At 36.2% G+C, this 18141-nt stretch overlaps 3 protein-coding genes across 3 annotated transcripts; 2 read left to right on the forward strand and 1 right to left on the reverse strand.

The window, feature by feature from the left end:
• Window positions 1-1537: 1537 nt before the first annotated feature.
• Window positions 1538-6581, reverse strand: LOC128546535 (kielin/chordin-like protein). Its single transcript, XM_053517229.1, has 4 exons — window positions 6445-6581; window positions 5316-5474; window positions 2706-2861; window positions 1538-1774 (listed from the first exon to the last, which is right to left on the reverse strand). The coding sequence occupies exons 1-4, from the start codon at window positions 6503-6505 to the stop codon at window positions 1578-1580; spliced, it is 573 nt and encodes a 190-aa protein (XP_053373204.1). The 5' UTR covers window positions 6506-6581; the 3' UTR covers window positions 1538-1577.
• Window positions 6582-9345: 2764 nt separating this feature from the next.
• LOC123533015 (uncharacterized) lies at window positions 9346-10348 on the forward strand. The gene is made up of 2 exons (XM_053518047.1): window positions 9346-9421; window positions 9918-10348. The coding sequence occupies exons 1-2, from the start codon at window positions 9346-9348 to the stop codon at window positions 10346-10348; spliced, it is 507 nt and encodes a 168-aa protein (XP_053374022.1).
• A 5413-nt stretch (window positions 10349-15761) lies between these two features.
• LOC123530922 (collagen alpha-2(VIII) chain-like) lies at window positions 15762-17425 on the forward strand. The gene is made up of 2 exons (XM_053517228.1): window positions 15762-16041; window positions 16465-17425. The coding sequence occupies exons 1-2, from the start codon at window positions 15762-15764 to the stop codon at window positions 16890-16892; spliced, it is 708 nt and encodes a 235-aa protein (XP_053373203.1). The 3' UTR covers window positions 16893-17425.
• Window positions 17426-18141: the final 716 nt, after the last annotated feature.

Below are 18141 nucleotides of genomic sequence, written 5' to 3' on the forward strand. Positions count from 1 at the left end.
TGACCTCAGTTTGACCTTGACCTTGAACTTGACCGTTTTAGAGAGCGGTTGCTTTGTATCGACAAGGATTCAACCGGGGGCATCAAGCGTTTATTGAACGCAGCTCCTTGTTTCTACACTGCAGAGAAGTACCATGATATTTTACAGCTTAAGGTTCAAATCCTACTGTGAGAGAATTTCCAATGTAACTATATTGGTAGTCGCTGTTGGTAACCCATTTGGACGACTCGTCCAGAAGACAGTTGTGTAATGTTAATGACAGGATAGTACAAAATACAGAATACGCTCCAATTCCAGAAGCTTCCCTGGTTCTTTAGCATGCCAGGTGTAAAGCACACATACTGTGGATAGTTATCCCAATGAAAGTATTCTTAAGTTGGAGGATCGATGGCGCGAAAAAGAAGTTCTCGCAAGTCTTTATCTAGACATGATTTCTGGTTCATGGTAGATGTTTGATTGTTAACTACCATTTACTAAACATTTGAATTTCTATTGATTGTTATTACCCTGATGCAGTTAAACATTTGAATTTCTATTGATAATAAGTTATTGTTTACCCTCAAACGCCCCCACCCCCGCCAACATTTGAATGTCTACTTATAAGACTGCTGTGTCCCTGAAACATCTGAGGGGTACTTAAGAGTTGCCCTTGTCAGTCTGTCCATCAGTCCGAATCTGTGTTGTGTATATCTCAAAATGTATATGACCCAGAGTCATCAAACCTCAACAGGATTGACTAACAAGAGTTAGTGACCTTTACTTAATCAAAAATATACATAAAATGGCATAAAAATTTGTGTCCATGTATCTCAAAAATATTTGATCTAGAGTCGTAAAGCCTAGCATGTGAAGTTGTGCAACTGGTGTTTTGTTTAGGATTTTATTCAGCCAGGGCAGAGTTATGGTCTTTGACTTAGTTGAAAATACACTTAAAGAGCTTAGAAGTTTTTGTTTCACATAGATCTTAAAAACATTTCACATAGAGTCATGAAACCATATACAGGTTGGGATGGAAGAGGGGGTTGGGGGGGGGGGGGCATTGTTCTTTGGACACATCTAACTGTATTTATTATTTCAAGGACTATGAAAGAAAATTCTTAAAGAGTGTTCACATTCATAATATGACGAGAAACATGCAACCCAGGTCACATGGTCATTGAAATAGGCGAAGGTCACAGCCGAATAGCTTTACTTTTTATCTGCTCCATATCTTTTAAATTGCTGATAGGATTTTTCATAAAGCTTGCATCAATTACTTGCCTCATCAAGATGGCGTTCATAACACTGACCGAGGTCACACAATTAAAGGTGAATGTAACAGGTCAAATGTCCTAATAATTTTATTTCGTGTCGGCTCAGTGTCCTTCTGAACTGGAGGAATGACTTTCATCAGTTGTTTATCTCATCAAGACGATATGCTGTACGCACAGCCTAGGCCACTAATTCAAATTTCATTGTCCCATTAGAAGACCAAAGGTCAAGATCAAAATACTAGTATTCGTAGCAGAGTCTGAGGTATAATGAATAATCATCGTCACTGATAGCTCTAGTTTATTTTAACCGACAAAAGTTTTAATTCAACCTGTAATTACTGGCGCGTTTACTGTACTGCACGGGCATTTGCTGGTCGTGCACACGTGACCTCCCCTGTAGTTTCCAATAGTTTGACAGAAGCACGTGTTACATCCGTCACGAGCTAACCATTGCGTGTGAAGTCTATACCATCCACCATCATACTGGCATTCTCCATAGAGCGGCTCTTTGCTGGGAGTTTCTAAATATGGAAAAATCTATTGATATTAAAAAAAACATCCGCTCGTATCTATCATGTCTATTTCAAAGGATCCGCTTTTCCGTTCATTATCAAATGTCTTTCCTAGAAAGATACCTCATTTTCAATGCTTGCTGACATATCATATAAGGTGGGTATTAGGTTTTATGGTGTCCTTAACAGTACTGCGTGGTTAAAGTCAAACATTTTGAATTATTTTCTCTCAGTCTTGTACGTTTCATGCGCACTACCAGCGTGAGTTTTCTTCATGATCCAGCTAAAAACATTTAATCGGTTATTAAAATGCCATTAAGGGAAAGAACAAACCTTGCTACTAACACGATATTTCTTATGGTTCAGAAACATTTCCAAGAGAATTATTTAGTCACTAGTATGTAACCTAAGCAATGTTCTTGGAACTCGTTAAGTATTGACCTATTCTCCACAAGTAAATGACTTCTTCCAAACATGAACTACGAAAAAGAAGCGTACACACATTCTCTTTCGCCGAACCATGCCGTACAAGCGCATCGCCAGGGAATCAAACTCAACTACCTTTAAATTCTAATTCTAGACATCTACACAGTGAGTTAACCGGGCGATCTTCCAGTACAAGAATGTAAAACTGTTTGCATTTTACAAAAGAACTTACTGATATCAATACGTAGAACAACATTGTCAGGTAATTTTGCTAGAATTGATTCAAACACTGGACCTGTAACTGCAATCGGGAATTTCCGTACAATTACGTATTGCTGTATGGTGTTTCGACTTTCTTCGAGCGATAATGTAGCCCACACGAGCACCTGTCCCGTTCATACCGACAAAAGCCGAAATCACACATGGAGAGTACGTGATCGTACGGAAATTAACGATTGCCAGTCATGGAACAAAATTTTGTAATAAATATTTTGTTCTATAAAACACAACTTACCAAACCCGGTAGAACTGCACGCCTTCATTGTGCACTGCATACCACGCTCTGTACAGAGACATTTGTTACAGCCATCCAGAGCAGAATATACGTCACCAACCAAGTAGGGTTTCAGGCCGTACATACATACAGGCTCTCCTGCCTTAGCTACAGTGTCTGTAATGTAACAGCAATTGCAAAATTTTATAGCCAATTAACTACGTAATAGACTTGAGTTCTTACCTCACATAATAATTAATTTTCCCCTGGTGTTACGAGGAATGCGTCAGTTATGTGATCACACTGCGCAGTACCATTCCCTTTGTATAAAAAGTTACATGTACTTGCCCAAAAGAAACAGCGAATGGCGTATGCCTAACTGTATTTTTTTATGTAAAGTGAATTCAGTTAGTTTAGAGATGATATTGCAATTCGCTCAATCAACTTACACCTGCACTCTAACGTTGTGTGGTCTGAAGACAAATGTATGGTGGCATAAAACTGCCACCACTTAGCTATTAGTTTTCATGAAAACTTTCGCGAAAATGAAGGAAGTTTTCACGTTAATAATGGAGGATTTCATGAAAACAGAAACATTATCATGAAGAATAGTTAAATATCTTAACACGAAATTATGCTAGTTAGTGCACTTAAAGAAAGTTTTCATGAAAATTTTCACGAAAATAATAGTGGTTTTCAAGAAACCAGATAAATTTTCATGAAAGCAAAATTATACTGAACTGACACCACTTAAAGAAACAATAGGGTCGTGATGGCCCTATATCGTTCATCGGGATCACCTTCCACACGTTATTGAACTAAAACAAATTTGATATTGACCTTTGAGTAGAAGGGGTCCTCTACAAGTCAAGACATACCTCCCTATCAAGTGTCAAGGCAAAATAGTTCGCCAGTTACTTTAAATAATAGTGACCTCATAATCAGTTTGGGACATCTATTGGTCAGGACAAACATCCATAAATTTGACTGGTTCAAGGCTCAAGTGCTAACCCGTTATTTAACATAAAATGTTCGACCTTGACCTTTGACCATTTAATGACCTCTGCCAATAAAGGGTCATCTGCTAGGCAAGACTCCTGAACTCCCTATCTATCTGGAACACTTCGCAGTCAATTAAAGAACATGACCTTTACACTTGGCCTATTGACCTCCAACTTCATAGAGATCACCTATTGTTAAAGGTCAAGCGGTCTATGAAAATAAATAATCTTAGTCCCAATGTTTTGGCAAACTAAACAATACCCGAACGAAATAAAGACATGTATTAAAGCTGTAAAATGGCCATAAAGGACCTGACTGTGTAAAAGACATGTGACTCAAAAACAGTCGCAATTTTACAGCTGTAAAATCGAAGAAGACGTAGTTACCACCCTATAAGAACAAGGGCCACGCTGGACATGGTCAATCCCCACGCCGAAACAGTTTTCATCAGAAATGTTGTGAAATAAATCAATGGTACTGAAGTATACACATATCAGTTAGAGGAGCTGGTTTATTCATGGTCATAAACTTAATGTCCTCTATCATTGTGTGAAGTATTTAATTTAATAAAGGGAGATAATTGAAAAAATAGGCATGGTAGAGTTATGATTCTTGTACTCTGCACTTTCACTTATTGTCCTCTATCTATCATGCAGTTTGAATAAATTCCCTCGAGTACTTTTAGAGTTAAGCCCCGGACAAGTTAACTTAGTAACGAAAGATAATTAAAAAATTGGCAGGGTAGTTATGGTTCTTGTACACTGCACTTCTCCTTAAAGTTCCTAAAAAGTTTACTTTTATAAAAAGTTACCTGGTATCATGAAACTTTATCTGGTATGTTGTGGCAATTTAAAGCACTTACTAGCAAATTTTCATGGTAAGATATTTCTCTTGGCTGCATACATGAAAAATTTATCTGTTTTCACGATATTTTATTAGACTGAAAGTTTCATGAAAACCTTCTTTATTTTCGAGAAAGTTTACATGAGTGGTAGCAGTTTTATAACACCATAACAATGCTAAGATTAATCCCCAACTATTGTTAAAAGACATGTTGAACCAATTTTTTCACTGACCACATCTTCCATATGCCTGTGAAGAATACGGTCCTAATCTTCACACGTGTGAAGTTTCACGCAGTCCGAACACATTCTTTACATTTACTGTGAAAATTGTGATCGAACTCATTTTTCGGGGTGGCATAATGTCTCACTTATTTACTATAAATTCGGCCACTTGTATTTCTTTGTCAAAAACATATTTGCCCATATTACCCAGTCAGACACTGAGAAAAGAGTGGCTGTTTCTTTATACTGTGTTCATTTTTAAAAGTCACTTTTTCAAGATATGATTTTACAAGAACGAAACAACAATAGTGTATTTACAAATGCAATCGCTTACGATTTGATATCAAAACATTCGAAATCTACAAGAATCTCTCTAAAAAAAGGCATGCAAAATGCTTGTTTACTCGGCCTACTTGCGCTTGATTTTCTACATGGAATAATAGGAGTTAAATAAGCGGGTGGGGGTGGGGGAGGAAGTTGGGATGAAGGTGGGTGGGGATAACGTAGACGCTCACAGTCCTCATATATACCAAAACGTATTTTTTGTCACAGGGATGCTCACTGTTTAATTTGCAATACCCTTCAAGCTTCGCGTAGCACTGTGACCCGTACTCGTTACACACACAGACTCCACACACGTGGTCGTCTACCCACGCATCACCTCGACTATACACGCTACCATTATAAGTACACGTGAGCGTATCTGATGATACTGAAATACCTGAAAAATATAAGCATTATTTGCACATGTATACTTTAACAACCACTGAACTATGGAAGCCCTGGAGGGACAATTGATTTCCGTACTTCCAACTTCTAGAAGTCAGAAGTGTGGAAGTTAGAAGTAGGAAGTCAAGAAGTTGGAAGTGAGAAGTTCAAAAGTTAGAAGTCAGAAGTGGGAAGTACGGAAATCAATTGTCCCTCCAGGGCTTCCATACTAAACAAAAATATTAGAATATTAAACCGTAGTGTATTAATTTTACTGATAGAGAAATAATATTTTACCAAATGAACTTTTGTGTTGAAATTTTGATACCGGTATGTTAATACAAAATATTTATCTAATTTTTTGTTAAGCGCATTTTTTTTTAAAATAGCGTTTCAAACTCGAATAGCTTTCGAAAATAACACCAACACGAATATTTCTCATATTTACATAGAAGAGACATGACTTGCCGAAATCTGAAAACAGAGAAAAAACTTGCTCGGCGTGGACACGCGAAAAACGATTATAAACGTAAAAAAATGACAAAAAAAAAAAGCAACAACAACCATACCATATAATAAATAAAAGTATTTTGGATATCTCATGGCCACGAGCTGTATTTTTATTGACCTCTCTCTCTCGACCTCTCTCTCTCTCTCTCTCGAGCCTCCTCTGTGCTTTCGTACATTACAGTTTCTTTCCCCCTCTTATCTTTGGCAACGGTAAAATTTTATAGATAACCTACCTGAAGTAGGTATGACACTGGAATGTTAATTTATATAAAACATTTTGGCAGAACATCTTCCATTCGGAATCAGCAGGATATACACAGTTTGTGATTCTTTCTTTCAAACACAAAAACGTTTATAATATATATAGCAAGATGACTGTTACGATTTATTCATCCTTAAATTTTTGTAGGTTAGAAAACTTTCGTGTATTTTTAAGTCTTGAAAGCTAATTTAGAAGAAAAGAAAAAACACACCTTTTGCAATTGCTGCAAGATTTAATATAAAAGTCCACAAACAGGTCCATTTTGAAAACATTCTTATTTTGATAACGTTATCTGTCCGCAAGAGAACGATCGAGTTGAGGAACGGCCAATCTATCGCATAGACACAGTATGGCAGACCGGTGAAGAGCTGATAACTATCAAAGTTTACCAAGTAAGAGTGTTTCTTGCAGACGTTGTTGTGGTGAGGATGTACGAGAAATACATGACAGAAATATCTTTTTTTTTTTAATTTGTGTACCTTTTGAAAAACCTATTACAATATTGTAATATGAAAATAACAAAATTGAAAACAAAACTTGAGTAAATGAGTACATGAAGTGACTAATTAAACAAACAAGTTATACACATCAGAAAGGTATCAAATGGGTTCTGGCACAAAATAAAATACCCATTATTATGACATCTGTCTAAAAAAACACAACATAGTTCGATATCATAATCTAAGGAGGGAAAGGGTCGAAACAACGATGGCCCAACGAAACACCGTATAATACCGAAAAGCTAGAAATCTACACCAACCACGATAAGAAACTGATTTCGCCCTATGTAGGTAAAAATAAAAAATATTTTAAATAAACGTCATCGTCTAAAAATTTAGGAAAAAAATGCCATTACGTCCTAAGTCACTCACCTGACCTTGATCTTTTGACCTACATTATACATGGCGGTCCAAGAATACACCCGAGTCTGGATATTTGAACAAACTCAAGACCGGTTGATGCAAGAATGATTCTGTCCCAGTTTAATGAAGATGCATCCAGCAGTTCATGAGAAGCTATTTGAAGTTTGAAGGGAAATAATGACGACGGACGATGGGCAACGAATGTCCAACAAATGATTATAGCTCAGCGTGATGAGCTAATAAAACGGACAATAAGCAATCAAAATACGTAATGATATTTTGCCCTCCGAAACACAATCAGGGGATGGTGGGAGTTATAGTTACCGCTTTGACCCTTGTCGATCAGTCTGTAGCCAACGTTTATAGTGAAAGATAATGATGATGATGGTGGAATGTTAATGGTGATGATTTTGACAAGAGGCGGTTCCATGACGTACTAGTAGTTTAAAATGTGCGGAATTTTAGGGGAGATAGGTGGCGGGGAAGGGGGATGGAAGGCATGGGTCCAGGATCTTGCTCATCTCGCAAAGCATTTTGGGAGTGCACTTCATTAGGTGCAATCTGACGTGAACATAAATATTTGACACAATGTTATTTTTAAATATATGACTTTTGTCTAAACAAACATGATTTTACGCAAATGATAATTATTAATTTTGACCCATTCCTTTTGTATGAACAGTCATAAATATTTCTGAAATTCTGAAAAATCTAGCGGGAATCATTGATTTGCAAGAAGGGCTAATCTGGTTTATAACGCTTTAAATGGACATAAAAGTAACATCATAAAGTAATTGTTATTTCTTACATAAAAAGTGTGCATAAACAATGACATTTTTCTTGTAAATGTTTGATGTAGACGTGTTCATTTTCAGACATGCCACTTTAATCATCGAGTTGGAATCCTGAACGTAAAACAATTTCTGACTTGGTAAAGTAAGCAAATTCTCTAAACAAATGCTTTCTCGACAGCATAGTGATGTCGAAGCTTTTGTTATTCACTTAAGATTGTAATATGCATACCGTAGGGACAATGTTTTAGGTTTTTCGAGCTATGGGTCCAATTAAAACAAGCTTTTCTTGATAATGTTTGTAGCCAATAGTTTGCTAATTAAACTGACATTTTAGATAAATTCTTGCATGCCAACCGATTCTTATGACGGTAAAAGAACTTGACGTCGAACCCTATCCTAAAAGTAATTAACCAAACATCAACTGAGCCGCACCATGAGAAAACCAACACAGTGCATTTGCGACCAGCATCGATCTAGACCAGCCAGCACCGCGTAGTCTGGTCATGATCCATGCTGTTCGCTAACGGGTTCTCTAATTGCAATAACAGCATGGATACTGACCAGACTGCTCGGAAGCGCAGGCTGGTCTGGATCCATGCTGGTCGCAAATGCACTATGTTGGTTTTCTCATGGCGCGGCTCATTTTACTGATAATACCCCCAAGGCTACTTCAAAAATAGCAAGTAAATAGTTTCACCAGGGCTGTTAAAAGTGTAACGGGGAACCTTGCAAGTAAAGTCATAATGCATAAACATAAAAATATTAACAAAAGCCTACACCACCCCGATTCTACCCGAGATCTTTGTAATTTGCATAGGACTTAAAATATGTTGGGTTAAAGGCAATATATACCAACGAAGTTCCGCACAAACCAGAGACATTAAATTTAATTTTCCAGCAGGAGAAAATGTTTTTGAAAGGTTGATGAAAAATATTCGGACAATAAGTGCTATTTGAGTTTCAATTCGACTTTATTAGTCAGTTAAAAGTACTTGCATCAAAACACACATGCACGAACACACATACACACGCACCTAGATGCGATATTCTTTCTCAAATACTAACATTATTTTTTCCAAATAAAATGACGATCTTGTATCGATATATAATGATCTATCAAAAAGACAGAAGTATTCATGAAGAATTATTTGGGATAAACGTTTGAATACACTTTGGATTCATTGAACGAATATTTTTTAGATATTTTAAATCCCTCATTTACTAGTTGCCATATATATTGTATCTGTAACTGAATAGATACATTCAATTTGAGAAGGTAATGGTCTGAAGATGTTGGTGAAAATAGTTCTGTCGGTGGCTTTGTGCGTTTTTGTAAGCTCGAGCGAACCGGAATGTTCAAGATTTCACTACGAAGAGAAAACGCTTGAAAAGATGATTAAAACCGAAATATATGTGGACAAAATAAAATCGGAGACTGAAAATATGCAGCAAAAAATGTCCAAAAAAGTTTATAGAATTCAAGAAGACTGGGAGAAAACGAAGAATGAACTAAACGATGCGAAAGCAGACAGTAGGAATGCTGTGGAAGAAATCAAAGACAAAGCTTAAAGTATGTATATATCATAATGTTTAACGTCCTTTTCCTGCATGCCAACCTGAAAAATAATTTTAATTATAGTTTTCATGGTTTCTAGATGTAAACTAGATCTATTTCTGTTTGTTAATTTATCAGAGGAATATTTTCATAAATCTTTCCTTCAAGAATCTTTTCAAGTATTTTTTCACATTTGATTTGACATGTCTTTAAAGGCATAATATCATAATAACATAATGTCGAGCAAATGTGTTGAAAACAATACAAAACAGTGTCTATGTAATCAGGTAGATATTGTCAGTGTCGTTCAAACCCGTCTTGAAAAAGGAAGGTAAAAATTGAATGAGATAACTTGTCTCCTTTGTAAACAAATTCATCACAATTTCAAATAAAATTATGTTAATATTTTTAGATTTAATACATCAAGAAGACATGATGCATGGCACATGCTTAAGATATTTATGTATTTCAGGTCTTCTTTCAACCATGCAAGCAGTAGCCTTCCTGGCACACAATATAAAGAACACTGCGCCAAGCAATGGTGAGACAATGGTATTTAGCACAACACACTTTGACGTCGATTCCAGCTACAACAACGAAACAGGAATCTTCGTAGCACCTGTGGCCGGAATCTACATTTTTAACTTGCAGCTGTGTATTACATCAAACAGATACATTCACTTTGAAATTGACACAACAAAGGGTCCTATTCTAAAAGGCCGCTTTATCGACGACGGAGGTAGCTACGACGGCTGCCAAACAGCCACAACTGTTGCAGAACTTGGTATAAAGGAACATGTGTGGATAGAGAGTGGACAGTCCACTAGTGGGACTGATTTGTGGCAGTACCCGTATATATGGAATAGCTTTTCTGGTGCTCTGATAAGCGCAGTTACAAAATAGACAAAATATTTAGTTGTTTTTACGTGTTAACGAAAGTCACACAATGTTGTAGTTTCTAATAAATATACAGTAGTCAAAATTCTTTTTACAGAACTTAAAGTATTCATTCTCTCCCTCCACTTATACTGGGCTTGAAGATTTTAAAACATTTGTTACAAAAGCTTTGTTTGATACTTCGTCATTGCTCTTTTCATGTAATACGACAGTACTGACATTTTTCAGCACCGCTACATTTTCTACAAACCAGTGTTAAGGTCCATGCAAGGTCAAATCAATGTAAATGCTAAAATTTATATGCTGACATTTAAAACTTGAAATTACATCTTTTTAATTTACGGTTTGTGAAGATCTTGGTACAAGCATTTGCACCCTCTTCAACTGGTAACGCCGCTTCATTGTATAAGCAATACATATACGTTAATTTCAATGGGTAAGATAAATGCTTTATGTCGTCCTCAATAATTACCTTACAAGAGTATACAGTATATAATAGACAACATCACCGTTAATGATAATTATTTACTTTAAAAATTTTGCATAAAGAACTTCTATGATTGTGTCTGAACTTTCTTGCGGTACATATACACTCATAATACTATTAATTATTATTAATTATTGGGTTTGTTAGTGACTTTCACTTTGAATATATCAGTATCGTTATACTATTCAACCGCACAAATGTGGTAATGATCATACTTATCATGTCATTGTCAAATAGCATGGAATCATGTCATTATCAAATAGTAATGGCATCATGTTTTCATCATGTCATTGTCAAATAACAATGGCTCCGTGTCATTGTCAAATAGCAATGGCACCGTGTCATTGTCAAATAACAATGGCTCCGTGTCATTGTCAAATAGCAACGGCACCGTGTCATTGTCAAATAGCAACGGCACCGTGTCATTGTCAGATAGCAACGGCACCGTGTCATTGTCAAATAACAACGGCATCGTGTTATTGTCAAATAGCAATGGCATCGTGTCATTGTCAAACAGCAACGGCACCGTGTCATTGTCAAACAGCAACGGCACCGTGTCGTTGTCAAATAGCAACGGAACCATGTCATTATCAAATGGCAACGGCACCATGTCATTGTCAAATGTCAACGGCACAATGCAATTGTCAAATACCAACGGCACTATGTCATTGTCAAATTGCAATGGCACCACTTCATTGTCAAATTGCAATGACATCATGTCACTGTCAAATAGCAACGGCACCATGTCATTGTCAAATAGCAATGGCACCATGTCATTGTCAAACAGCAACGGCACCATGCCATTGTCAAATAGCAATGGCACCATGCCATTGCCAAATAGCAATGGCACTATGTCATTGTCAAATTGCAATGGCACCATTTCTTTGTCAAATTGCAAAGACATCATGTCATTGTCAAATAGCAATGGCATCATATCATTGTTAAATAGCAATGACACTTACTTACATATTTCACTGTATACTTGAATCATGAATAGTAATAATGGTACTACGGCCATGAGAACAAGATCTTACAGAAACGAAAATGACTTTCAAGCTGAACGGCACAATAAATGCACTATTATATAAACAGATAATGCAAATACTTGAGAGCTACCTTATGAAATTTTTCATTGCTCACTTGTGTTTATACAGAATAGACCATATAACAAGATCACAGACTTGTCGGGTTTCACTTTATTGTATATATTGAAGAAAAAAAGCTTTATAATCCATGACATGTATATAATACTTCGGAACAGTAAGTGTCTGAGTTCTATGCTTTTCGAAACATTGATGTATTTTATGAAGTACAATATCATCAGTGCAACTGTTACACTTGTTACATAATTAGTTTTATTATCCAATTTGAGCACACTTGACTGATACAATTACTAACAGTTATACATATAGGGTTTAATGACCGTTGGTTAAGTGATGGCCTCCATATAATATACGCTTTTTCAGTCTTGCATGTATATTAAAACACTAGTCTCGCCCACAATCGATTCAAAATTAGTTTTTTGTGTGTTATAATGGAAACTGCAGACACTTGTCTTAACTCTGGTGCACAAAACATGTTTGGTGACGGAGAAAACACCAGATGTCAAGAAACAAAGAATGTCCATCAGGTCGTATTTACATGTCTGGCATTAAGCCTTGGGTCTGGCGGTCGGTGTTTAAATATCTGATCAGTCTGTGTACAAAAATCGCTTGTAATATATGTTTCAGGTTATCAACAAAGTTGGACAAAAAAAGCTGTAATATCAATAACTAATTCAATGGAATAGATACCGAGTTCACCATGGGAAATATCGACGTATTAGTGGCAGCCTCTGCAAATGTTTTAAACAAAGTCGCTGGCTTATCTCAAGCCGAGGTATATATGACTGACAGGAAATTCCACATTTCGGGATCTCAGAGAGCCTTAGTGATTACGACTGAGTTATAGGTTGCCAGCAACATTAAATAATTTACAACCTCTCTGGACGAAGTCCACAATTTAAAAAGACTAAACAACATCTCGCGCAATTTTACATCTGCATCGCGTATTGCCAATTTATTTATCACAGATGATTCCTGAATGTTTTAATTCAGATCCAGCAGGAATGGCATCACTCCAGGAGACAGATCTCTCATCTTTCTTTCATTACAGCGTCGTTGTATGTTACCACAAAACATCTAGAAGCATTATACTGATAACCCCATTTCAAACAATAATTGTAACATTCATACTGTCATCATGCCCTGACCCCAGATTTATTGAACGAAATCACATCATCTGCAACAGATGGTGAGCTCGCATGAATATTGTATATACAAATGCAAAGTCCGTTAGATTACTGTTGATATATGACATAAAGAGTTATACCCTCTTGTCATGTTCCTTGAAGTACGTCGGATAAAAACAACTGAGAAATCAATCGAGCACTTTGACAAATAAATAAAATAAGTTTGTATATTAGTTTAATATAATTTCTGGAAGTAATATTTCATGGCTGACATTGGCGGCGAAGATTCAAACTCGGCTGCTCAAAACGCTAGAGAAAATATTTCAGAAGGTATGGATATTTTATTACACCGTCAAAAATGCATGAAGTTGGCCGATTCGTAAGAACGCGGATCTTTACCAGCAATCTACCTGTCCATATACATGTTCTACCGTACTGTCCCATACAACTGGATACTAGTACTTGAACAAAAAGTCGTCTCCATTTAGAAATAAATGCCACTTGTATAGAAATAAAAGTAAAAAGATACGTTCCACCTTTGTTATCTTTAACTACTAGAGCATTACTACAAATGCATCAAAACGAAGACACGTCACTGTTCATTGAAAATGGAGAGTTTGGAGTCAGGCTTTTCGAACAAACCCGAGACCTGTAGATGCAAAAAGGATTCTGACTCAGTTTGATGAAGATGCATATATCTAGCTTTTAATGGGATGTTACTTGAAGTTTTAAGTAAAATAATGACGACAGATGATGGACGACGAGAGAACGAAGCAAATACATATAGCTCATCGTGGTGAGCTAATTAAAGGCTAACTTGTAATCGGAAATATAATCATCGCAGTAATCAATCTAAAAATGGCTATGTGTCGGTTTTTCCCCTCCGAACACAGAATCAGGGGGTGGAGATATATTTGTCACCTCGACCCTTTTCGGTCAGTCCGACAGTCAAATATTACGATAATGATCGTGGAATGTCGATGATGATGATTATGAACAGAGGCGGTTCAATGAATTAGGTTTAAATTGTGCGGAGTATACAGGGAGGGGCGGGAGAGGGGGTGGTATGGGGTCCGGGAACATGCTCATCTTGCAAAGCATTTTGGCAAGGACTCTTACAATGATGCAATCTGACGTATATTTGTGAGCATAAATATTTCACACAATGTCCTTTTTTCCAATTTATCTTTTTTTTCAAAACAAAAAAATTACGCAAATGATAGTTCTTAATTTTGACCTATTACTTCTGCATGAACAGTTATAAATATTTCTGAAAATCTGACGAATCATGGATTTGCAAGAAAGGCTAATGTGGTCAAAAAGTAACATTTATTCATAAAGTAATATTTATTCCTTGCGTAGAAAGTGTGAAGATACAATGTGATGTTTCTTGCAAGTGTTTGATATAGAGAGGCTCATCTTGAGACATGCCCCTTTAATCATCGAGTTTTATTTAGTCATCACTTGGAATCCTAAATGAAAAAAAAATCTTTGCTGACTTTGTAGTGAAGTAAAACTTTTAAACAAATGCTTTCTTGACAGCATAATGTCGGAGCTAATCAATGTCAAAGTTTTGATAATTCACGTAACATTGTAATATATATATACCGTAGGGAAAATAGGTTTTGTGGGCTCTGGTTCTAATCAAAACCAGCTTTTCTTGATAAAGATTAATGCCAAAAAATAGTTTGCTATTAAACTGTCATTTTAGATGAAATTCTTACATGCCAATCAATTTTATGACTGTAAAAGAACTTGACGTCTAACCCTTTCCTAAAAGTAATTAACCAAACAGGAACTGATATGACGACCGAAGGTACTTAAAGAATAACAAGTAATAAGATGAACAGGGCTGTTGAAAGAGTTATTGTGAAAAAAATAAAATGTCAAAGCTTACACCATCCTGGTTCTACCGGGATCTGTGTATTCGCATAAATCATAACGAGGGATTGAGGAAACTGTCACCAGTGTATGAATACGCCGCATGACTTTTGCTGAACATAATATAATAAACGTGTGTGTTTGCGTTTAACCATATTTTTATGGGCGTGCATAATAAATAGCCCGCTAACTAGCATTACCCAAAGCTTACATTGTGTTGAGTACAAGGAGTGAAGATCAGTCTTGAACAACAGTCAATGATTGGATATCACAGCTCAACTTCGAAATTAGCCAATGAGAATACTACATGCTAAGACTGTTTAAATACTTAAAATATGTCGTGTTAAAGTAAATGTATTCAGTATACCAGTGAGGAAGTTCCGCCCGATCTAGAGGCTTTAAATTTGAAATGTTTAAAAAATATCTAGGCAACAAGTACTAGTATCATATTCCTGTGCTACTTGGAGTTTTTTTTATTAGTCACACACACACACACACGCACACACACGCTCGCACGCACGCACTTACGCATGCACGCACGCTCGCTCGCACGCACAAAAGTAGGCGCGGAAATAAACTTGAAATATTCTTTCACGAACACAAACTTTTTTCCTGATAATCTTTTTGTATCGACAGGTAATTATGTGTCAAAAAGTCACGTTAGAAATATTCTTGAAAAATCATTAAGGGTAAACGTCTGAATACACTTTTGAATCATCGAGAACAAAATTGTTTAAACACCCCTCATTTACTTACAGTTGCCATATTTTTTATCTGTAACCGAAAAGATTCAGTCAGTTTGAGAAGGTAATGGTATGAAGATGTTGATGAAAATTGTTCTGTCGGTGGCTTTGTGTGTTTTTGTGAGCGCGAGTGAACCGGAATGTTCAAGATTTCACTATGAAGAGAAAACGCTTGAAAAAATTATTGAAACTGAAATATATGTGGACAAAATAAAATCGGAGACTGATATCATGCAGCAAAGAATGTCTGATAAACTTGAAGGAATTCAAGAAGACTGGGAGAAAACGAAGAATGAACTCAACGATGCGAATGAAGACAGTAAGAAAGTTTTGGAAGAAATCAAAGACAAAGTTGAAAGTATGTATATGTTATAATATTAAAGTCACAAATGGCGGCGTTTTGCCTGTCAACATTTAAAACTAAATTTCAATTTTAATCATAGTTTTTTAGACGAAAACTACTTCTCTATATTTATTATGGGAATTTTAATTTTAAAGCTACTTTAAGTATTCTTTCACATATGATTTGACATGCCTTTAAAGGCACAATAACACAAAGTCACACAAATATGATGAAAACAATACGATACAGTCTGAATGTAATCAGATAGAGTTTCGGTTAAAAGCGTCTTGAAAAATGAAGAGAGTAATGATTAAATTGGATGAGGTGTTTCGGGTCTTTTGCAAATAGATTCGTTACAATTTCAAATAGAATAATGTTAACAGTTTGAAAAAGACATGATGCATGACACTGGCTTAAGATATACTATATGTCTTCCAGGTCTTTCAACAGTGCAAGCAGTAGCCTTTCTGGCATACAATATAAAGAACACTGCGCCAAGCGATGGTGGGACAATCGTATTTAGCACGACGCATTTTGACGTCGGTTCCAGTTACAACAATGAGACTGGAATCTTTGTAGCACCTGTCGCCGGAATCTACATGTTTACCTTGCATCTGTGTCTTACAGGAAACAGATTCGTTTACTTGGAAATTGACACAACAAAGGGTCCTATTCTAAAAGGCCGCTTCATCGACGACGGAAGTGAGTATCACAGCTGCCAAACAGCCACAACTGTTGCAGAACTGGGTATAAAGGAACATGTGTGGATAAAGAGTGGACTGTCCACTAGTGGACCTGATTTGTGGAAGCACTCGTATATATGGAATAGCTTTTCTGGTGCTCTGATTAGCGCAGTTGCAAAATAGACAAAATATTCATTTTTTTAGAACATTCATAGAGTCAGTGTACCCGGTTTCGCACTGTACGCGGTTTCGCACACCCAGTAAATTCATGTACTTTGTGAGAATAAAACAGACAATTTAACAATTCTTTGTTATTGTTTCACGAAACTGAGTTATTCCCTACATAATTTGACACAAGGGGTCTTTCCCCACTGGAGCCTCGTTCTGGTAAGTGCAGACGAAAACAATAACAATATCAATGGAGACCAGTAGGTCACCTGAACAATATTAAGTTTCATGAAAAAAATGACTATGCAAACAACAACAAGGTGCAAAATAAATTGAAAAATCACTATTCTATCATACAGGTAAGTATTTATCTACTACTTTACCTAAATGAAAAATATTTCAACAGTTATTGAAGTTCTCCCAACTTGCAAAATGCCTTCAACTTGATTGTTTGCTTTACGTTTTTATTAAAACAGAGAACTTAATCGAATAATTAGACGTGTGGGGGTCTTTTGTGATTCAACAGCTTCTGTGTTTTATGTTTGTTTCATGTATTCAGTTGTTTTAGCCTTTTCTGCTTTAAGAAGTAAAAACAGGGTTTGGTACCTAGCTTTCACTTTCATAACTGCTTTTAAATTTCACTTTCAGATGTTTTATTGGAAAATACATGTTTAAATTGAATTATATAAATGGTTAAAAAGTTAATTAATATTTTTCTGTTGAGTAACTGCATTGTTATCACCGAGTTCTATAAATAGCAGGGTGTGCGAAACCGGGTACACTTAAATGCAACAACTGGTCAAAATATGTTATCCGAATCAAGTACACTAAGAGGTATGACGTCATTGTAGTGGGAAGTGAAAGTAGCGTGTTTCAAACCGAAATAAGTGTGTTTATTAAAACATATAGAGGTAAATTCAAATTTAATCATTTTTAGCTAGATAGGAAGGTATTCTTAGGAAATGTGTGCGAAACCGGGTACACTGACTCTACACTGCTGTAATTTGTTGTTGTTGTTGTTGTTGTTAGAAAACAGTTCATTTGCTCTTTCGGGTCGCCTTTTTCTCTTGCTTTACATATGTTTGTCTTCAAAATGTTTAAACATTTGTTACAAAAGCAATGCTTGAGACATCGTCATTGCTCTTTTCATGTGATACGTCAGTGCTGACTTTTTTCAACACAGACACATCCTCTAAATGATCTGAAAATTAGACCATTGTTACGGTCCATGCAATGTCAATTCAATGTAAATTCCAAACTTTTT

This window comes from Mercenaria mercenaria, chromosome 11 (assembly GCF_021730395.1).
Source record: "Mercenaria mercenaria strain notata chromosome 11, MADL_Memer_1, whole genome shotgun sequence".
NCBI classification, from domain to species: Eukaryota; Metazoa; Mollusca; class Bivalvia; order Venerida; family Veneridae; genus Mercenaria; species Mercenaria mercenaria.

Bases quoted from the DNA above. Each gene is read 5' to 3' on its own strand.
- LOC123533015 (XM_053518047.1), top strand. From the start codon at position 9,346: ATGTCCAAAAAAGTTTATAGAATTCAAGAAGACTGGGAGAAAACGAAG. The intron at 9,422-9,917 runs GTAGGAATGCTG...TATGTATTTCAG, and splicing joins AAACGATGCGAAAGCAGACA to GTCTTCTTTCAACCATGCAA.
- LOC128546535 (XM_053517229.1), bottom strand. From the start codon at position 6,505: ATGTTTTCAAAATGGACCTGTTTGTGGACTTTTATATTAAATCTTGCA. The intron at 5,475-6,444 runs GTGTGTTTTTTC...TATATTTTTCAG, and splicing joins TCTTGCAGCAATTGCAAAAG to GTATTTCAGTATCATCAGAT. The intron at 2,862-5,315 runs GTGAGCATCCCT...GTTACATTACAG, and splicing joins AGGGTATTGCAAATTAAACA to ACACTGTAGCTAAGGCAGGA.
- LOC123530922 (XM_053517228.1), top strand. From the start codon at position 15,762: ATGTTGATGAAAATTGTTCTGTCGGTGGCTTTGTGTGTTTTTGTGAGC. The intron at 16,042-16,464 runs GTATGTATATGT...TATGTCTTCCAG, and splicing joins AATCAAAGACAAAGTTGAAA to GTCTTTCAACAGTGCAAGCA.